This window comes from Podarcis melisellensis, assembly GCF_964234715.1.
Source record: "Podarcis melisellensis genome assembly, chromosome: 1".
Taxonomy (NCBI): Eukaryota; Metazoa; Chordata; class Lepidosauria; order Squamata; family Lacertidae; genus Podarcis; species Podarcis melisellensis.
Genome location: NC_138528.1, coordinates 68349204 through 68372038, shown reverse-complemented (window position 1 = coordinate 68372038; position 22835 = coordinate 68349204). Strand labels below are relative to the sequence as shown.

At 42.7% G+C, this 22835-nt stretch overlaps 2 protein-coding genes across 7 annotated transcripts in view; one reads left to right on the top strand and one right to left on the bottom strand.

Moving 5' to 3' along the window:
* LOC309373945 (uncharacterized protein C11orf16) overlaps window positions 1–22835 on the bottom strand; it is a 36666-nt gene that overhangs the window by 9217 nt on the left and 4614 nt on the right. The window contains exons 4-6 of one of the 2 annotated variants that reach the window (XM_081918575.1): window positions 20911–21136; window positions 19676–20344; window positions 18800–19196 (exon numbers count right to left, since the gene is read on the bottom strand). In XM_081918575.1, coding sequence (XP_081774701.1) covers window positions 18985–19196; window positions 19676–20344; window positions 20911–21136 — 1107 coding nt within the window. In that variant the 3' untranslated portion in view covers window positions 18800–18984. Of the gene's footprint in view, window positions 1–18799; window positions 20345–20910; window positions 21137–22835 lie in introns of those variants that run through there. The other variant, XM_081918576.1, reaches the window with a different exon arrangement.
* On the top strand, window positions 8265–19887 carry AKIP1 (A-kinase interacting protein 1). Of its 5 annotated transcripts, XM_081918783.1 has the most exons (8): window positions 8268–8476; window positions 10286–10437; window positions 12812–12853; window positions 14191–14274; window positions 15718–15831; window positions 16412–16507; window positions 17981–18134; window positions 19749–19887. In XM_081918783.1, the coding sequence occupies exons 2-7, from the start codon at window positions 10300–10302 to the stop codon at window positions 18107–18109; spliced, it is 603 nt and encodes a 200-aa protein (XP_081774909.1). In that variant the 5' UTR covers window positions 8268–8476; window positions 10286–10299; the 3' UTR covers window positions 18110–18134; window positions 19749–19887. The 5 variants fall into 5 exon arrangements, with proteins under 5 accessions (XP_081774911.1, XP_081774909.1, XP_081774908.1 ...); XM_081918785.1 differs by lacking the exon at window positions 19749–19887 and having other exon boundaries at window positions 8265–8476; window positions 10290–10437; window positions 17981–18364; XM_081918782.1 differs by lacking the exon at window positions 19749–19887 and having other exon boundaries at window positions 8269–8476; window positions 17981–18364.

Sequence of the window (22835 nt, the reverse complement as noted above, 5' to 3'; positions counted from 1 at the left end):
CTGCTAGGTGGGCAGGAGCTGGGACCGAAAGACGGGAGCTCACCCCACCGCGGGGATTCGAACCACCGACCATACGATCGGCAAGTCCTAGGCACTGAGGTTTTACCCACAGCACCACCCGCGTCCCTGCTAAGATGGTGTCAAATGTATTGCTCTGCTTTCCTTTGGGCCACATCAGTGAAGCAGAGAGAGGGATCTTGTTGTCTGGGCAGCCCAGGACCTCCATACACACTGCCCAGGCCACACTGCCCAGGTCACATTGGTGCTGCTAATGCAGCAGTTTGACTTCACCTCTGGAGGCACACTCCATTGTCTCTTGAGACAGATGGATGCCAACAATACTAGCTACAACAGAATGCAGCTTTCAATTCTAATTTCAGGGAGGTGAGGGCATCCTGTGGGAATCTGCTGGTGCCACATTTGCAGTGCCTGAAAGGTGTACTTTTTATGTATGACTCCAAGCATCTCTTGATCATTCTTCAGAAGAATGAAGAGATGCAGGGTAGGGCAAAGCAGAACTTTCTGGCATCTCTGTAGTCCTATGGATTAGGCACTTTTAAAAAGAAGTGTGTCTTTGGCCATTTTCACATGTCCTAGAGAACTGCACAAAGGTACTTCAGGGGCATGTGGGCCAGCAGTCATCCTCCTGCTTATTTTCTACCCTTCTTACTCCAAACTTTCCTCCTCCCCATCTTATGCCAAGTTTGTCCCATTGTACCTACTCACTACAGATACCTTACCAAACACTTTAGACCTGACTTTCACCAAATCAGAACCTAGTGACTTCATAAATCCTACATACCCTCCAACATTTTACAGATGAAAACAGACACACATTTGATTGCTTACACCACTGTTTTCACACCAAGTGCTTGCTTGAGTGCTTGAGCATACATGTGCTTGCTTGAGCACATGTATGTGAGCTCACTTACAAACACATCACTAGGTGCCTTCTATACAGCAATCTTCAGAAATCATCTGTCCTGCCCTGTTTTCTGAATCAAGTGTGTGAGTAAACTGATCGTATCCATTTCTTTTTTTAAAAGGATGTTTAATAGAATAATTATAATCTCACAATGGACCTGGTTGCACTTCTTATGGAAAACTACAGTATTAAAAAGTTGAACAACATTTACTACTTGGATAAGCAGTTACTGGTGGCTGGAAGATTAAACTACTTCACATGAACATGCACACTAACAGATTTTTGTTTTAGAAAAAGACCATCATCTCTAACGTTTCCACAGAAGACAAAACAAGGATTACTACAGGCCAGTCACTAGTATAGGCTGGTCTACCCCTAGGCAGAGTGAGGTGGTCTCCTCAGGTAGGTGACTGTTAAAAGGCAGCAAACTGATGGTTAGTTACTCTCTCTCTCTCTCTCTCTCTCTCTCTCTCTATATATATATATATATATATATACTGTGAGGAGGAGAGGCGCTTGTAGGATTTTATACCTCAGGCACTGTTTTGCCAAAGGCAAAAAGGGCTCTTTATTAAGGATCTCTGAAACAAAGGCAAAACACAAGGAATGAAGAAAGTCTTAAATGTATTGAGTAGCAGGCTTATCATACACAAGAATAATATAGTCTCACATACCAGGCAAACAGCAATCCTACTTTTTCTGCTGGGAGTCCCAGGGATGTAGCAGCAGAGTAGACCTCAGGCTGCCAGGCTATACAGCACCAATATCCCATTTAGGCCTGCACCCCACTCTGACTCAAACCCTGTGTTTTTTTATACCATAGTCTGCCCCAAGTCATGAGGCTTAATTGCTAAGCTACCTTCACAAGGCTTGGGGGGTCGTAGGATATAGGAAAGCAAGTAATCGATGTAACACTGTTATCTGTGCACAAGGAGCCCTCCTGTGAGCACTCAAGTCAGCAGGAGTCAGCATTAGAATCACTACTGCTGAGCTTAGGAGAGTGGTGAAACCCTGCTTCCATATGGTGATATGAAGGGTTAAGTGTGCAAGGCCACCTCCATCATCTGCATTTCCACTGCATTCAGTGTTATGAACGTACCAGGGAGATATGGGTCAATGGATGCCCTCTAAGAACAAGAGACAAATCAGATCCTAAATGATGTGCAACCAGAATACTGTTCTGGCTGTCTACTTTGTGTCAGATGCCTAGCTTAAGCCATCATGATGGTTGATATACATACACTTCTTGGTCAGTCCTGTACTCTTGTCTTTCAACTTCTATAGACCAATGAATAGATAGTGGGATTGGCCTCAACAGTTTTGGGAATATTGCTGAGCCTGGAAACAACAGTTTTAAGAACTGAGCCCAGATCCACATGGTCCCAGTCCACTGCACTGCTTATTCACCAATATTAAATGTTACCAGCTGTAACAGCACCAATCAACTGTTGCAGTTGATGGAGGAAAGAGGAAGTGTAGAGGTGCTCAGCCCTGACTCCTGTTCCCCCAAACAAATGACTATTGCTGTCAGAGCAGATGATAACCATCTATTAGGGACCATGTACACAAATCTGATGCCAGAAAGGCATCATACAAGAGTCCCAAATAGGAATCCTAGGTATGAGATGCATGATCTGAAGCCTTTGCTGTATATAAGAAACACATCCAACAAGGCAATGTGAACACATGAATCTGTTTCCATGTGCAGATTTTTCTTTTTGCTCAGGGCTTGCACATCTATACCTATTTAATGCTTAAGATGCTTTAAAAGACTTCCTTTCAAACTTCCTTCATTGTAAAGACCTATTCACACTTATTTTGCCATAAGGCCCATTAGAAACAGAGGGACTTACTCAAGTAAACATACTGTACATAAAACTGAATTTTAGTAAAGTCTTTGTTAATACTAATACTTGTACACTAATACTTGTGAGAACACTTGCCAAATGTAGAGAGGTGTCTGAGTTGAACCTGGCAACACACATAGCACAATCCTATGCATGTTTACTCAGAAATAAGCCCCAGTGTGTTCAAAAGGCTTACTCTGGTAAATTGGAATAGGATTGCAGCCTAATAGGAACTAAGAATTGTCCAAAATCCATTGCCTAAAACTGCTGCCAAAGCCCTTTCAAAACAAAATTCCAGTAGGGTGCCTTCCTTCCCCACGTTTTTGCATTATTACACAAAGCAAACAGAATTAAGATCATGATAAATATTTTAGCAGTCGTCTTGTTGCTTAACATCAGGTTTTCTGTTCTGAATCCTTTTTCAGCAATTACTCAGGCATGGTCTTGTGCTTTGCAGAATTAAGATCTTAGCTGGTCATGTCTCCCCACCCTCAAGCAATACAGGAAATGGTTGTTTATTATAGAATAAATCTCTGGCAAACAGCTGGCTGCTGCTCTAATGAAGCAACTTGGGTATGATGATTATAAAATGTAAACAGAAAGTGGGTCATATTCCCCATTTGCTGGAAAGATGACAGATGATACTGCCCAAGACCTTCTGGCTGCCTGATTGTCTGTTGTAGCTTCACTTCATTGGGGGGGGGGAAATAATGTATAATGATGGCATTCATTATTATGTTAATAATGAATAGTAATAGTAACAATAATGTTTATTATTGCTATCATTATTATTTCCCCTATTTTCCCCCCCCAGGAGTAATTTAACATTGCTCCCAAGAGAAGAGAGAAGTTTCTATCTAATTCACCCACAAAGGTTTCATCTTGGCATAGAAAAGGATTAGAGAATAATAATAGAGGAATTGATTCACATGCGTTAGAGGGTTAAACCTGGCATCTTCAGAGATCAAGCTGGAGGAATAAAAAATCAGAAGATATGGAAACTTCAGAATGTATAGCAGAACTGCAGAGGGAAACTTGAGAAGGGGCAAGCAGGCAGGAGTAAATGCAAGGAATGGGTCCCAAATTTGGAGGTTTGTATTTAATGAAGTTTAATGGGTGCAAAATTGAGTCAGAGGGAATGGCAACATTGCCTGTAATTTGGACAATGATTTGACCAGGAGAGAGGTCTTGATTGTGGAGTGACCCATAAAATTTCTCTAGATATTATAGGAACAATTGTTGCTGTGGAGGTTTGTCACTATGCAATTGACATCCAACTATTTTTTTATTTCCATTTAATCCAGGTGATACAGCAGATGCACCAAAGAGGTGCTTACAGTCAATAATGGGACAGTTGATTTGAGGGCTAGTGAACTGAAGCCGAATTAAAATAAGATGGAGATAATATAGGTAGGTGGAACCAGTGCTTTTCCCCCAAAAAATGTTTAGGGATACTCTCACTTTGACTCAAGAAAATTGGGAAAAATAAATACAGTAAATGGATAAAAGTACAAATATTCACAAAATATTTAGGGGTATGCGTATCCCCAGAAAAAAGTACTGGGTAGAATGACTGTGGAGGTTCTATTCAGCTTGTAGTGGATGTGGTTCCAACATCCATGGTTTCACTCACAGTCAGGATTGCTCCTCAATCCACCATTGCTGTTGAATGCCCAAGTGGCCCCTTTTCCCAACTTTGGTGTGCTGGCTGCATCCCCTCCCAAAAAATGAATGACCCAGCCACAGTTATCCATGCTCTAGCAGCATCTAAGTTTCATTGCTGTAATGGGTAATTCCATGAAAATGTCAACCTACAGACCCATTTTTCATTTTCATACACAGCATGTTCTGTGTTTAACAATAATTTCCCAAAGTTTCTTGATCTGGCCACTGTTTTTCAAAGCGGCATTTTTCACATAAGTAAAAAGTTAAAATTAAAAGCCCCAGAAGCATGGCATGTGAGATGTCTCAGAATTTTTTTATCTTCCCCTCAAACCGTCAGTTAATGACCTCTACAAGGAAATAGGTTAATGACCCTTTAATGTACTAATGGTTCTGCTTTCTCATTTCATAAACTAAGAATAAATTTTATGTTAGGAGCAAAATCCGATGAGCTTAGGACAATACGGTACAACTTATATTGGCTTAGTGTGTTATGTAGGTCACAACAACACATACATAGCCTATAGAGATGCAAAAAAATTACCTCAGAAGATGAAGGTCTCTTGCCTTATTGTAACCATCTCCACTCCTTAACAATGGAGAATTAGGTAGCCAGCTCAAAGAGAGGTCAGGGCTCCTGCACCTTTAAAAATAGTATGAAAACTACACTTACTGAAATTTCATCTTTCTTGCAACTATTAAATCCCACCTGTTCAGAATACATACTCTAAGCTGTCAGGGGTTTGAATAGATGAATTCCTTTTCTTCCTTAGCCTTCCATTCCCCCTTTTTTCTTTTCTGGTTTTATGTTCAGCTGAACATGAACATTTTGTATCTTAAAAGTACTCTCAGTCACAGTCTTATTAGCAGACTTGCAGTCTGCCTGACTTTTCTTTAGGTCCCAACCCCAGGTCAACAGCTATCAACATTCTGTAAACTCAGAAGCTCCTAACAGCCAATTTAGATATATTTAAAGCACATTCTTCCCCAGATAATCCTGAGAACTGTAGCTTGTTAAGCATGTTGGGGACTGTAGCTCTGTAACGGGGAACTGCAGTTCCCATAATTATTCAGGGGAAGCCATGTGATTTCAGTGTACATTGAATTAACTTTAAACTACATTATGTTTGGGTGTCCTCATTTCACTGCCAAATTGATTGCCAGTTAACCACCTAAGTTTGCTGTTAGAGGGAGTGATTGCTCTGAATAGTAATACTCTGCTGACAATCCTTCATAATCCAAAAAGCAGCCTTGTATGCAGAAGGTCACAGCCTTCTGCAGCACATAAGAGTTCATCTGCTCCTCATAAAAGGCAATTCCAGGCAAAGATGTTCCTCAGTGCATTGCATTACATAGTCAGCAGTTTCCAAATGGCCCAACAACAAAATTGCTGACAGCATGGATAGCTGTGCATGGATGCAAATCCTTGCACAATGGGGCAGAAATGTTCTTAAAAGTCAAAAGAAACTGTTGTCTGGCTGAAGAAAATTGTACTTGGAAGAACAAAGCTTTTTAGTTTAGAACTCTGATGTCATACAAAACCCAAAGATTTTGCAGGTACTGTTCTGGTAAATATAGTCATATTTGAAAACATCTGCAGAACTCCAACACCCAATATATTTGTAAGCTGTACTGAGGGCTCAGTTTAGGTAAACTGGAAATGTAAAAACAAAAATTGAGTATGTATGTATGTATGTATGTATGTATTTGAATTTCTAAACTACCCTTCATCAGGTAGAGATCCCAGGGTGGATTATAAAATGGTGAACAAACAAACAAATAACAGTTAACATTAATAAAACGCCGAACAAGACAACTACAGTGTCTTAAAATTGTTGCAGACAGCAAACACAGTAGCTCCATAAAGACTTTGGACCATTTAATCAGATTCTGCCCAAAGGCCTGCACCCCAATAATGTAATAGTTACCCACGCCTCTCTTAAATTTCTGGCACACAGTTTCACCAGTAAAAGCCACAGCAGAAGCTTTTGCCAATATAAATAAAATTAAAACCAAATATCCCACAAGTGTGGGTGTGCAGAGAACTGGATTCAACCCTGTCCCTCCAGCCACTCTTTTTTTCTGTGGAGCTAGTTCTGGATTCACACAGCCCACCATGGAGTTTCTTGGTCAGGGGTGGTGCCAATGTTTAGGCTGGCCGGAACCTGAAAGCCCCAGGCAGGCAGCAGAATAACAACCAGCAACTGGAACTAGTCTGCACAAAATACTTTATATACAGACCTTTAGAATATATCAGGAATCCCAGGAAAATGGCTCAGAATTAGGGTTGCCAACTGGCCAGAATAATAAAGTAAAAAAGATAGTTCTGGCATTCTCCATTCTCCTTAACAGATTTCATAGGTAGCAACTTGAAAAAGTTTTTAAATGGTATAGATCAAAACACTAGGTAAAAGTTAAAGGTAAGGACCCCAGGATGGTTAGGTCCAGTCAAAGGCATCTATGGGGTGCAGCGCTCATCTTGCTTCAGGCTGAGGGAGCCGGCGTTTGTCCACAGACAGCTTTCTGGGTCTTGTTGTGGCCAACATGACTAAACCACTTCTGGAGTAATGGAACACTGTGACAGAAGCCAGAGTGCACGGAAACACTGTTTACCTTCTCATCACAGCAGTACCTATTTATCTATTTGCACTGGTGTGCTTTTGAACTGCTAGGTTAGCAGAAGCTGGGAAAGAGTAATGGGAGCTTACAAAAGGTGGCAACCATACTATGTAGTGAGCCTGTTTGAAAGAAGGCTATTCTGTGTTCAGCATTTATCTTGAGGATTTTTAGTGCAGAGATTAACATCCCAATCTTAACCCAGATGTACAGTAAAGGGAAAGGGACCCCTGGGTCCATTCGTGACCGACTAGGACCGATTAGGTCCATTCGTGACCGACTCTGGGGTTGCAGCGCTCATCTCACTTTATTGGCCGAGGGAGCCGGCGTACAGCTTCCAGGTCATGTGGCCAGCATGACTAAGCCGGTTCTGGCACATCAGAGCAGCGCACGGAAACACTGTTTACCTTCCTGCTGGAGTGGTACCTATTTATCTACTTGCACTTTGACTTGCTTTCAAACTGCTAGGTTGGCAGGATCAGGGACCGGTAGCAACGGGAGCTCACCCCATTGCGGGGATTCAAACCACCAACCTTCTGATGGGCAAGTCCTAGGCTCTGTGGTTTAACCCACAGCGCCACCCACATCCCAGATGTACAGTAGTCAGAAGTAAATTCCACTTGGACACTCCAGAGTAGAATGGCATTGAAACCAGCTCCATTCGACAAGGGTGGAATTTTGGAGTAAACATGCCTAGGATTGTGATGCAAGGTGACACCCACACCCTACACCTAAAGCACATTTATATCCCATAAAAAGTCATGGCTTCTTGCAAATAACACTGGGAACTGAGCTACAAATCCAAGCATCCTACAGTTCTCAAGATTCCTTGGGGAAAAGCTGTGTTGTGGATGTGACCTAAAGAGAAACCAGCTGCTCTACAGCACACCCAGGGAACACTGCCACATACAGAATGTAACAAGTGGATCCTTTTTCGGTGCCCATTGGGCTCAAGACTGACAAAACAGCAGAGCTCTATGCACGTTTACTCAGAAGCAAGTCCAGTGAAAGCCAACGGGGCTTGCTCCCCGGTACGCGTGTAAAGGCTCTTTTCCAGCCTTTCCGCTGACTCGGGACACGTTTCTGAATGGCGCGTGCACACGACCGCCGCCCCACGCGTGTTTACTCAGAAGCGAGTCCCGCCGAGTTCCACCGAGCCAGCGGCAGCAGAAGCGCCGCTTTACGGAGGTCACCCTCCGGGAGGAGGAAGGCGGGTCGTCACGCACGTCCTTTGTGACGCAGCGCCGCCCGCTAAACAGGGACACCCGCTCGCCGCCGTTAGAAGCTCGTAGAAAAGGAGAGCGGCTGCTCGGTGACGTCACTGGCGGCTCCTTTGGCAGCTGACGCTTTAAAAGGGAAGCGGGGGCTTCGCGCGGCTCAGTTATCGCCGCTCATTGCCGAGTTCCCCCAGGAAGTACGGCTGACGGTGAGTTCCCCCAGCCTGCCGGTAGAGGGAGCATGTGCGCCTTCACAGCGGAGCGCGCGCGCGGGAGAGGAAGGCTTCCCTCGGGAGGGTCTGGTGAACCGCGCCTTCCCCCAACCTGGTGCCCTCCGCGTGTGCTGGACAACCAACTCCCGCCAACCCAGCTGGGGGTGATGAGAGCCGTAGCTGGCGGAGGGTGTTAATCGCTTAAGCCGCTTCAAGGTCTTTTGGGTCACGGAGCGGTCTATAAGTGGAAAGAGCGCACAAGCAAATAAAGTCGCTCCTCTTCCCGCGGCACAAGAGGGAAGCACGAGCATTGCTTTATTTGTGCTCGCGCTTTGCAGGGTGCGCCACTGTATGTAATGTTGCCCGCTTTGGATTATTTATCATGCCTTCGCTTAATAAGCTGAGATAAGAATGAGACTATTCCTTTTTCTTTGGTAGGGTGAGTAATCAAATCCAAAAGCCACACGTGCCCTCTATTTTTGGTCTAAATAGGGAAACTAGGTGCTTCCAGAGGTGTGCTTTGGGTGGGAGTGGTGCTGTTTGTGCACGGAAGCGCTTTTTTTCTTGCAGCATCCAGGTGGTGATGTCATCAAAAGGCTGGTTTGTATTCTTACCCCTCCCCAATTGAACCTAAATGTACCAGTTCTGGTAAAAATCTGATAAGTTTTTCTAAAAAAGAAAAACGAACCTGTTGCCAATATGTCTTTTACAGTATTTAGCCCCCTTCTGGAAGCACCCTGTAAGTCCTAGCGTTGAAATAATCCAGGATATTAAATCAACTTATTTAATGCCCAGGCTTGTTTTGAAATTGAACGGTATACGGTAGTTTCCCAGTCTGAATGCTCATCCTATGAAGGGGGCAAGTGGGGGGAGGCAAGAGGTTTACTTATATATTGACTTATTAAGCTGAGATATAGTCACCTCTACTTGCCCTGTATAGCATGATATCATTTGTGTGTCGTGTGTTACCTTCTCTTCTCCTCCTTCCCCTCATTGGCTTGCAGGGCCACACATAGTGTGGTGACATAATGCCACTGATTGCATTGCACAAGGCATAACACCATGGCTTAATGTTATGTGAACAAGCCTTGGACGTAACAGCTCTCCCTGATCTTCCTTGGGCATGGTTGTGAGGGCAAGATTGTAATGTTCTGTCTGCACCCAGACAAAGTGTTGTTTGTCTTAATTATGTTGGCTTGTGAAGTCTCCTTTTCCTAAAGTATAGTTAAAGCTAGCTACAGTTTAGGCACTGGATGTAACAGTAAACAATGGTGAATTAAAAACAGAAGTCATCCCGCAGCTGCACCAGGGGAGGGCAGAGGAAGGGAGACCATGCTTGCCCAAGACTCCTTCATATAATGCTAAACCATCACTTAGCATTGCATCTGAACCAGGTCATTGCCACTATCTCCCCTCCTCCTCTTCATCACTGCTGCCTGCTTGCTTAACAGGCAAAGGAGAGGTGAGTGGGAATGGTAAGCAGCATGAGCAGCTGCTTTCAGATGGGTATTTGGTGTGGGAGTGGGGCTGCTCATGCATGGAAGCATTTTGAAGCCTCCAGATGATCTTCTTGGCATTAAAATGCTAGCCTGTATCCCCCCCCCTCCCAACACAAAAGGGCTGCAGGGTTGTGAGCTTCAGTAAATGGGCAGGGCAGCTTTTGGGTAATGAAAAAAGAACCTGAATCTTTGGGGAGATGGCTAGGAAATGTAGTTTTGTTATTGATCTCCTCCCTCTGTCTTTTTGGTTAGCATGTTTGTTTGTGACTGCCTGAACAAATTCATTGGGCTAAATATTTTTTTTAAGTCAGGACACAAGAAATGGAGTCCCAAGAAATAAGCTTGAACCGCTATCGCATGCAGCGCACAGCAACACTGGCCCAGGAAGTTCTGGAGCGGGCAAGAACACGGAAATTGAACTGGCCATTGCCTGCTACATTTGAAAGGAGGGCTTTTCAGGTAAGTGCTGTAACCAAAGGCAGTTGCTTCCATACCTGAACCTTTTAATGCTACCGAGAAGCTGCTGTTTCATTGTGAGTAAGTTGTAATAATACCTAAACAGAGCTGAATGTCCTCGGCGTACTTGTGGCCCACTATGGTTAAGAGCTCGATTTCACTCCAGATGCACCAACAAAGAGATTAGAGAAAGTTACCCAGGGGTGGTGCATCCAATTTTGCCACTTGAGGCAAAATGGGAAGTGCCACCTTGCCACTGTCAATGCCATAACTGCTACTGCGCACCCTGTTCCATCTGCTGGCAAAGAAGCGCCACAGCCATTATAGCCCATTTCAGGCAAGATCGTGCTGATTTTGAGTGAGCTTTTGCATGCTCTGCAAGAGGTCTCGCCCACAGTGGATGTGATCTTGCCTGAAATCGGCGCTGATGGGCTTGCTTGGGGGGCTTTGCCACCTGAGGCAGCGACCTCACCCTGCCTAATAGCTGGTCCGACTCTGGTGTCATCTAATGATTCTTTGGGGTTCCCATTGTTCCCATTATTCCCAACCATTGGCCTTGCTGCCTGGGGCTGATGGGAGTTGGAGTCCAGCAATAGCTGGCTATTCTGGTTCCAGATGATAAGGCCTTGTCTGCTTCTGCTGTGTATCTTACAAGATTGCTTGTATAACTAACTGAACAGGGGGTGCTACTTGGCTCATTACAAAGATTGCTAAATGTAATTGTCACTGTAGATACTGCCTTTTCTCAAAGGTTTGCCCTGCATGTAGGTATGTAAAATATTTCATGTGCCATCTGCGTTTTCCTTTACCTGTTACCTTTTTGCCCACATTTTCTTTCTTGAATCATCAAGCAAGTTATTTTTGCCTGCCATTTGTTAAACGTGGGACTCTGAATAAGACAGAAAATGTCAGGTAAAACCAAATGGGAGGCAAACAGTTGTTGTTGTTTCATTTGTTAAAATGACACATACTCAGTCCACAGCAAAACTGTACAAGACTGAAATCTTTTCTGAAGCAGCAATAATCCAAAAGAAACCACTCAAATGTTCTCTTTACTTCAGAAACTAAGAGGATTTTTTTCAATACCAGAAATGGAACTGAAATGAAAATCTCTCCGTAAAACTAAAATGTAAAAATGTCATGCTCCCCCTGTAGAGGATTTGTAGTGTCTCATCATAACCCTTGATGTGCATGAAGTCAAGGCAGGGTGGGTGAGCAAAAGAACAGAATTCTTCCATAACTCTTAGGGTAAGGGAATAGAATTCTGCCACAACTCTCAATATCCTGTTTCTTTGATTGGATAGCTGCAGGAATCACTTGATAATAGCTTATAATAATCCTCAGATATTGGATAAAGAGCTGCAAGGAGTAGTTCAGAATCTTTTGCTACTGTCCATGAGCAACTGTGCTTCATCATGTTATCAGAACCCTGGCAACCGGTGGTTAAGCTTAACTGGTTTGTCTGAAACTTCAAACCACAGTTTGTTTTCGTAGAGATATATCCTGCCTCTCTTCAGCCATGGAACCCAAAGCAGTGTTCATGTGTTTTCCAAGTAGTCACCCATCCAGGCACTGAGCAGACGCAAGCCTTATGTGGCTTCAGACCCTATGAAGCCAGTTTGTTTCAAGAAAATATACCGTAGTTAAAATAACCACAGTTTAAGGTTTAGCTCAGATCGGCTGAAACTCAGCATATGCCTTGGAACCCTGTGTCTATTTTGGTTTTGCTCTGAGCAATGAGCATGTTGCCATTGCAAAGTAACAGAGACAGAAGCATTGGTTTAAACAGGATATCTTCCTATAGTAGCAGCTGTGCATAGGAAGGAACAGTCATTTTGATGATGACATAGCTGCAAGCCTAACTAGTTTCTTGCTATATCTAATGTAAGCATATGCTCCTTTTTGGCCCTGAGGGTTCTTCCATCATCTCCCACCAGTAATTGGATTAAGTCTAAATATACATTTCCTGGGAAAGTGCCACTGTCTTCCCTCCATGTGAGTTCTGATTAGCCAGAGACCTCTCATGACCTTCATTTAGGGAAACATATTGATATGTTTAATAGTAATTCTGTTAACTGGTATCTAATGTTCCTTCCATGGGGTCACGAAGAATCGGACACGACTAAACAACAACAACAACAAAATGTTCCTTCTGTCCAGAACTGTTATTAAAGCGGTTGCCCATTGTGTTAGAGCTAATGCCAGAAAATCTGTTTCCTATAACTGGACATCTTACAGATCCAAAATATGTCCACAAACCCTGTGTTTCATGCCTGCTATAATACTTGGATGCCTTCAGGGGCCATAGTTTGACCTTTCCCTTGCCTTTTCTCCATGTTTACCTGCCTCTCATCTGTGTTTATTTTCTTTGGATTAGTCAGGAGCATCGTGGAAAGCAACAGCCAATGCTACATATCATGTAAGAAATGCCTTTTTCTGTTTTTGAAACGTTATTAACTAGAATCTAAGGAAGCTAGGGTTGGAATCAGCACTCCCTAGGAAGGCTTGCCTGCCTTCAGTCACCCCATCACATCCTGAGCCAACAGTGCCCTTTCAGAGGATAGAGGAAAACATGCAAGTTTTCACCTTCTGCTTATAAAGGGCTCACCACCCAAATGAATTGATTACACTACAAAGAACCTTGGGTTCAGTTACAGCCATGCCACCACAAGTCATGGTGAAACTTTAGAAATCACTTCTGTTCACTTTCCCTTCCTCATGAGAAGTGATTATTAGTGTCTTCTCTTTCCAATCCCTAGTTTTCTCATTTCCTTAATCTTGCCGTCTGCTAATACTTGCATTAACCAACACCCAGTCTTTTGCATTTCAGCTTTTCCCTTTTAGGGTTTAGGATTCCACTGCAACTCAGCTGGTTTTTTAGTACCTGATCCATGCAAGGCGAATTCTTCTCCTCCCATCTTCACCTAGCTCAGTAATACCAATAAAGTGGTACCTCGGGTTAAGTACTTAATTCGTTGCGGAGCTCCATTCTTAACCTAAAACTGTTTTTAACCTGAAGCACCACTTTAGCTAATGGGGCCTCCTGCTGCCACCGCGCTGCCGGAGCACAATTTCTGTTCTCATCCTGAAGCAAAGTTCTTAACCTGAAGCACTATTTCTGGGTTAGTGGAGTCTGTAACCTGAAGCGTGTGTGACCTGAGGTACCACTGTATAAATTTATAGATCAGGCAGCTTTTGGTAGCCTGTAACATTTTTTTTAACAACTAGCCATCTTGCTATTCTACATTTCTCTATTGTATTGATACTTCCAAGCTGCAAAATCATTTAACTCACTGCAAACTATTTCGTGAAAAGAAAACATTTCATATTCATTTTGACAATATTTGTTGGTTCGTGATCATTTTTCCAAGTAAGCAAGGCAGTATTTCTAAATTGTCACCATTGTGGTGGGCAATTTTCTCTAGATTAAAGATCTCCAATGCTGTGCCTCTGTGAATATATGTGTAAGATACAGGCTCATGTGTATGTGTGAATAGACTCGCAAGTAGATCCAACAGCATATATAGAACACTAAACTGTAGTTAATGAAAACCTTCTACAGTGGTGGAGGATAATGGAGGAGGGAACTCAAGCCTGAGGCTTGCTATGACTTGTTCCTATCACAGTAAACTATAATTTATTATGGAGATTTCAGTATAAAAAATGACATGCAAACACAACCACTGTGTTGCCTTTTTGGGCTGTATATTTCCCATTGTTTTCATAGTGACAGGACATTTTATTTCATGGAAACAGGAAGGCGAGGATGAAGATGCATGTCTTGCTGCTGCTTTTGCTTCTGTTGCTGAACACATGGGCCGCATCTCAGCAGAATGCGAGGTAACTGGTTCTTGAGATGGAACCAATGACTGCTGTGCTGGGAGTCAAGTACAGAAGCTTGAGTGACAACTATTAGGGACGTAGGAAGCTGCCTTACATAACATTGGTCGATGTAGCTCAGTACTGTCTTCACCCACTGGCAGTGGCTCTCCAGGGATTTAGGCAGGGGTCTCTCCAGGCCCGGATATTGAATCTGACACCTTGTGCATGCAAAGCATGAGTTCTACCAGCAAGCCATATAGGAAATACCAGTTTATACTGTGTTGAATTATCAAAACTCAATGGGCTGAAGGAAAACAATCGCCATCAAGCAAGTCTGGATTCTGTTCCATGAATATCTTTGTCAGCTTCCTCTGAGATCCCTTTGGCAGGGTGGAAATGTTCAGGATTTCCCCCCTCCCATAAATAATTTAGCATGTCTAACACGAAAGAGGAGGGGTAAGGAGCCATGCTTAGTATTGAACCCTACCTAGCCAGCCCTCCATCTTCCCTGAGACTTCAGAGATTTCACCAGGTGTTGACCACACACTTTCAAGCCAACATTCAGGCATATTATATTTCAGCCTTGTATTTAACAAGGCTCTTGCAGCTAGAAAGTCCATGCAAGATCAGCCTGTTCCTCCTTTGATAGCCTGTATAGCTACTGTGATAGCTGTAGAAAGAGGAAAGACACTTTCTCCCTAGTCGGCATGGGACCACAGTGGGCTAGCAGAAAAGGAATGGAGCAATCTGCCCCCACACTGGCCAGCTTGACAGAAGAGGCAAGCTTTTTCTTACTATCCTGCTGAGAGCTGAAGCCTGCATTTCTGGCATTTCCTGCCTCCATGGAGAAACAGGCTGTTAAGTTTCTTTGCAGGCTAGTAATGTTTGTGGGGTTATTGGCAGGGCTTTCATTTTGACATTTCTTGGTGATGCGGGCTTCTTCTGACTTCGCAGTACCAATTTCTACACTGATTTAATTACCCCAACACTTCCAAGCGCTTGCTCTGAGGGTAGCGATTAGTGTGGGCCAAATATGAATCCAGAGACATCCCAATTTCCCATTGTCAGGAAAGGGATCCAACCACATGGAGCAGAATGCGGGAGGAGGAGTTGGTCATCTTATTTATAGCAGAGATGGGAACGCTGTGACCCTTTGGATGTTTTTGGACTTCAACTCCCATCAGTCCTGGCCAGCATGGCCAGTAGTCAAGGATTGTGGCAGTTCTAGTCCAGCAACATCTGGAAGGCCACAGGTTCCTAACCCCTGATTTACAGTACCAAACACAGGCATTTCTGTCTGACAAAGCCCTTTCACATTTGTCCTTCTGGTGGCAGCAGAGACGAGGAAATTGTTGCTCACATCTTCATGGGGCAGGCCCACATCAAGACATTTCATTATTTTAGCACCACACACACTTCTTGGTTTAGTAATTAATATTTTCTTCTTCAACTCTATTCCAGAACTATTACTGTTGCGTACCACCATTTCAATTCAAAGAGTATGAAGTTGCACATATATTCAGATACCACAGCAGGGAGTCATCTGAAAACTTGCTAAAGGCATTTGAAAATGAGGTGAGTGTACTGAACATAATTCTCCTTTTAAGCTAGGAATGGCTAAACCTTTTAAGCTAAGAATGGGGCCCCCAACCCCCAAATTACACCTGGAGGGCCACAGGTTAGCCATCCCTATTTTAAGCAAATATATGTTGTCCAAGGGTCAGCTTACTCAAAGGAGTCTCTTGATGCCGCTTCAACCAAGCCTCTGCTAATCTTCTAAATGACACATAAATTTGTAATTTATTTGGAAGAATTTTCCAACATTGCCTTAAGGGGCATTTTGTTATTTTGGACATCTCCTCCTGTAGACATCTTCCTACTGTATTATCCTATCCTTCCAGAATTATCCTTCCCAGGAGAGACGCGTGGCTCAGGCACTCTGCAGGCCCCGCAGTAAGTGCCGCCCCCCGCGGTGTGGCTCCCAGTCTGCCCCCCTGCCCCCCCCCCCAGATATGCCTCTAAAGCTGCTACAGGCACCTTCTTGGTACTTGCTTTGTGCTGATTTGGATTAGGTCTGTTTGCTTGAGGCTGGTGGATAGGCTGAACTTGGTCACATCCAGCTTGAGATTCCATAAACTATATCTGCTCTCTCTAGGAAAGTAAAAATGTCCCAATAGTGGAAGAACCTGGTTGTCCTGATACAGATACAGCTGCTTTAATTCCAGCAGAGAATGCTGAACATAAAATAAAAGCAAGTATAAGTTCACTTAACATTTTAAGGCTTTTGTGGGTTTTGTTTTTATCTGTGTAGGGTGCACAGGCATTCAATTGATGAATTAGAATGCGTAGTGCTTCTGGAATGAAATAAATGCTATTGGTTTTCACATGGAGGAAACCACAAACACACTCCATGGTGACTTCCCCTCCCAGCTCCATCAGCCGACATGCTCCTGAACATAATCAAAATTCTTTGTTAGCTACAGTAATTGCATTTTATAATTATATTTATTTAAAACTTCTTTATATTGTCCTACATTTTAAAAAAGGTGGTGGTTGTTTAGTCGTTTAGAGCAATAGCCACAGGAGTTTTATGGGACAAACACAGCAATCTGGTATTAATGAGCTGCAAAGGTCTGGGAGAACATATGTATTTTTTGCAGGTTCTGGAAACCCAAGTACAGTAGGGAGGATCCTGTTCCAAAGGGTGGGCACCATAACAGAAAAGGCCCTCCCCCTTTTTGCTGCAGGATGGACCTCAGCAGGCTGTGGCACAACCAGGAAGACTTTATTAGATCATAGTACAGTAACCATGCAGGTCTTTATGGGAGAAGGTTTTCTGTCTGGACCAAAATTGTTTAGGGCATGGTAGCCCCACATTTATCATATCCTGGACTCACCTCTACACACACACACACACACCCCTGGCTATCTCAAAGGAAGCAATGATGGACAAAGGTCAAGGGGGCACTTAGCCCACATTCTCAAGCTCAAGCTGATCCACAAAAGCTGACTAGATGGCATGTCAGGCACATCACTCAGACATGTTACTGTGGTGTCCTAAGTCTTGAAGGAGGGCAATTTCGTCCACAAAGTGCCTTGGAAACTTCCAAACACAACCAATCAATAAGTCACCCTCTGGTTATGCAGTATGTAAAAATATAAATCTCACACCACCAGCAGCACATCTTACAAGAGGAGGATGTCCTTACAGTTATCCAGACACCAAATACCCCACCCAACCATACAATTCACCTGACTTACTCTTGGGAGCCTCTCCCTCCAACCACCAGTCATGCTCTCACCTGGACAGCTGCTCTCCAGATACCCCTGGCTCTCACCCAGAGGTGTCTTTTCACATTCAGCCTCACCCATAGCTCTCACCTAAAGTGACAACACTTCATTGAGCAACCCACTTCACCAGTCAGCCAAGGGGAAGGCATCCCTTTGTGTTACCACAAGGGCAAGGGTGCCAAATGTTGTCTAAGCATCTCAGAGCTGCCACTCTCTTCCTCTCTCACCACCAGCGTTCTTGGTCTTGTCAGTTGTCTTCTAGGACAAGTTGAGTTTTGCATCTTTGCGTTCATATGCTGTGGTTAAGAAATTTGATGAGAATTTTTTTTGTCCAAATAGTTAAACATTTATTTTAGTAGTTGGAGCTATTTAGCATAAGAACATGAATGGGGTTTTGATTTGAAAAATCTTGACATGTATATTTTATATTCAGGATATCTACATTGAAGTTTCTCCTGGCACCTACACAGTCTCTGCCTCTTCGTATGACAACACAGTCAAACAAACACATCTGGTAGATGTTCGGTCAGGAGAAAGCGTAAATTTGACCTTTGATTTATGACAGATAGTCTTTCTGTTTCATCAAGGTAACAAATGAAATAGATTTTGGTGTCTTTCAAGTGTCACTTTTTAAATAAAATTTTCTCAGGCTATTTACCCTATATAATTAAATACGATCTCAGGTTTTATGCTGTCTGTATATTATAGTGTGAAACTTTGTTCACATTTGCCCTAACTTGAATCATGTGTATTTTCACTTTTATACTATGCAATGCCTTGTAAACAATAAATTTAAAAGTACAAATGTTTTTGAAAAGACTTTAAATTCTTTTTCATTTGCCTTTCCGACTGAACTGCTAATATAATGGCAGAGGCTATTGAAATAAAATCAACAGAATAGAAAGGGGAGTCTTATTTAGTTACGTAGTTCCAGGTAACCGCAGAGTGCACCATTTAGTCAGTCACAGATATTGGTGGTTGAATCCTAAACTAAAATGCTTTGCTGCTAACAGAGCATATTTATCATTTGGAAAACATGAGTTTGACCAAACTGCGGGAGGCAGTGGAAGACAGGAGTGCCTGGTGTGCTCTGGTCCATGGGGTCACAAAGAGTCGGACACAACTAAACGACTAAACAGCAACAACAACAACAACAACTTCCTTTTTGCTAACCTGGCTGGTCCCAAAAGTCCAAAAACAGTTACTTCAAAATATATTTGAATTTTCTGTTGTACTGTGGTGGTGGTTCAACCATCCAGTGTTGAAACAAGAGAACACTTGTTAATTTCCTGGGGAAATTACCATATATATAATTTATTAGATGCTAATGATCCAACATCATTATCCTAAATATCTTAATATATTCTTGTGGACCCACAAAAAAGAATTAAAAACAAGCATATGCTTTCAGTAGAGGGTGGTTTTTTCTTTTCTTTTTTACTGTGTTCCTTGCTCTCCTCCTGAGGATGGTTTGACGTCTTTGTGACCCAAGACTTCCTTCACAGTAAGTTGCCTTCGAGGAGACTGTTCAATAGTTTCAAACATGGCACTGTGGTTGATCAGTGCAGTTGGGGACGGATCCATATAAGGAACTGCTTTGGTTTCAGATCTTTCCTTTCTGCAGGTGCTGTCCAAAGTATAATTGGTTCCTATACATGATAGTATAACACTTAATTTGTGAGTAGTTAGACGAAGACAAAATAATCAAACAAGGTATGAAATAAGGAACCTAGTGTTTTGGGGGTTCCCCCCCCCTTATGATTTATTATTTCAACATCCCTCTCTTCTGTTAAGGCAATTGGAGACAACTGGGGGGGTGGGTTGGCTCACGATTTGACTCGATATATATTTCTACTTCATGCAAATTATTTCATAAAATTTATACACCACTTGATTGTAAAAATAAAAAACCCCTCAAGTGCTTTTCATCTCCACACACACAAACAAACAAACAAACAAACAAACACAGTTAACAAACCAGAAATCCCCAAGTATGTTAGTATCTGTGATACCATTAGCAGAAAAATCCATCTCAGTATAGCTGTTCACCTCAACCAGTATGATAATGCCGTTTTTGGCACTCTTCTACCTTCCACTTTGAAGTTCATTCAAAGTAAATATTGTGTACCGTGGCTGTTATGACGAGAGCTGGGATGGCTTCTCTTCCAGTATTTCCAACAAGGTCTCCTGATTTCTTGCAGCTTGGGCTTTTCAAAAAGACTAGAATCCGTGTTCACTGCATGATCTACCATTGTGGTCTTGGTCAAACCTGTTTCTGTACCATTTCTGGAACCAGAGGAGCATGAAGAAGAAGAAGAAGAGCTGGACACAACAGTGGCTGCTTCTTCCTTTGGAGGCCCTTCCACTGCCAGTAATGGTTTACTGCTGAACTCTTCTTCAACATTTCTCTGGGATGGTTCAGTTAAAGAGGGTGGCCACCAGCAGCCACTGTATTTAGGGCAGCAGCAGGAAGCGTACTGTGGATGTCCAAGGAATGAGCATGTGTGTTGAAAGCACCTGGAGCAAGGGGAGATGAAAGAGCAACATGGCCTCTGGAGCCGGCAGAGGCCACCTACAGCGCATCCATGCATGGAGCCTGTTATAGCCCTACATGAGCCACTGTAGTGACTGGGTCTTTGAAGTTGCCCTTCAGATGCTTTCCTGCTGGTAAGGGGCATCCGGATCATCTCCACAATCCTCTCCCACTGCAGTGGGGAAATCCACAGGGCTACACCCAATGGGACTTTAGCTTTCTTGCCATTCCAGAAGCTGACTATAATTTCTTCATCTTCTTTCCCTGTTTTGAAGAGAAAAATATAAACTAGGGAAAGCCGTCACCCTCCTCAATTTATTAAATTTCTATCCTAATTTTAAGGAAGGGACTGGGGCTGTGGTGTTTTTATTGTATGTTTCTGTATGTGATCTTTTACATGTATATAAATGCTTAATTGACTAAATAAAATATCTATATTTAAAAAAATCAATTCTGCCATTCTTTCCAAAGGAGCAAAGCTAATGCTAATAATAGTTTGTCAGTTTAAATCAATCTGATTAAGAATAGTTTGTCAGTTTAAATCAATCTGATTATGTAGCCACAAAAGGGTGGTCTTTATATTCCAGTCTAGAAAGTATGCATAATAATTAAATACCTGTTTGAGGGTTTTAAAAAAATTATTCGCCAGAGCTTTGACATAAGCAGTGTTTTTCCACCATATGCATAATTTAATAGTAAATGAAATATGAAGAGTAAATGAAAACCACAGGAGCATACTGCACTTCCTATATTCAGGGCTATATTATACATATGCATACAAAAAGCTAGTTCAGCTACTGGCTCATGTTAAAAAACAAACTGGGTTTTACCTCTCAAGGGATCCCTGGTTTCCATGCCTTGGATGGTAGTGCCAGGGCCATATCTTTTTTGCTGTGGCTCCCAGGGTGCCAGCACTTTATCACCTGGCAGTATGGAATGCCTCATTCCATTCACACACTCAAACATGTCACTGCTGGCTGTTTCTTGCACGCATGTTGTGTCCTCACTCAGTCCAAATGACTCGGCAAACTGTACAAGAAAGGTTCTTTTCTCACCCTGGTGCCAGAAACAAGATGGGGAATTAAAATGAAAAACTAACAAGCTTTAGTCATGAAATAATCAGCCGTCACATCTATGATAGCTTAAGAAATGGAGGGCGGGAAATGCTGGCCATGTTAGTACCAAGTTTTTGATGTTGGAGGAAAATGTTAAGCTTGTGTCTTTTCATGCATGGTTTTAAAAAAGTTGATCAGGGTGGCAAGATAACAAGAAAAACAATTTAACTAAAGCTGTAGAAAATAATACTATACCAAAAAAAAACCTTTTGCTGTTAACTTGAGGTAGAAAACATGCCGCTGTTCAGCTGGCATGCCTGGAAAAACTGTATTCTCAAAGGGCAAGTTCATAATAAAATGCTAAACAGATGTAGCTCAGTGGAAGAGGATGCACTTTACAGGCAGAAATCCAGTTTAAAAGAATTAGCTAATAGATGGCATGGAAGACCTCCGAATGAGACCTTAGGCAGCTACTGCCAGCCAAGAGTAAAGAGTATTGGGCTAAATGAACAATAGTCTAATCTGGTATAAGCTTCCTGTGTTCCAACCGTTGGTAACAACTTTAGGAATTGCAAAATGCATGTGGGGTTGACCTGCCTACAATGGCTCCCCTATTAATTTCCAGAGAGGAGCATTACAGAAGGCTATGGGCGTAGCCAAGGGGGTACAGGGAGGGGCAGCTTCCCCCCCCCCATAATTAATAAAAATACATAGCTAACTGAGGTTCTCCACCCTAACAAAAATCCTGGCTATGCCCATGCAGTGGGCACATCTCTGTGTGTATTGGGTTGGCCGCATTTCCTATGTTACAGAGAGCAGTTCTCTAATTGAAGGACTTATCAAAGGACAGGCAGCCTCTACTTAAAAGTGTCCTTTGGTCTAAGTTTGGTTTAAAGATTAAAGAACCATTAGAAGGAAGAACTGGAGCCTTGAAGATAGGACCTGGACCAAAGATTGAGCTGGCACATAGGTCGCAGTTTCCCCCACTACGGTGAGATATATGGAATTTATTTTTACGTTACATTCGTCTGATGGCATTCAGTTAATCAGTCCCATCAGTGGAAGCCTGCACAGTGACTTAGATTTGTACAATGGGGCTTTCCCTCATCTTTTTCACCTGTGTTCTGCCCGTGCTCCCCAAATTGACTCGGGGGGGGGGGTGTTAGAGAGCACCCCTAGAATAGCATGAGGAGGGAGGAGAGGGGGATTGTTCTGTCTGGCAAGTTTGTCCTGTTAGTATTATCAACATAGTACAATGTTGAATTCTTCCCAGTATTTCCTCATCTGCATAAATAAGCATATGGAATTTTTATGCTAATCACATTTTGTCCTTTTAATTAAAAAATCCTCTTTTTTAAGCAATGCATAAGTGGCCACCATGTTGTGTAATGAAAGGAATCAAACACTACAAAACAAAAATATATTATTGCCAGTCACTCCCACTACATGCTGAATACCAGGCATTTCAAATTTGTCAGTCTTCCAGAAACTTTGATAAACAGCCTTGCCTTTTTCTTACACTTCAAAAACAGCACAACATTTTTTTTTTAAGTTTCAAGTGCTAACAGCTAATGAATTGAAGGTTGTTTTTCCTGTGTACAGAGGACAAAAAGTGTCAAGTTTATATATATTAACACGCTAAGACATTTCCAGCAAGTATAATGTCCATCCGTTTACTCATAACAACGGATGGGATATTG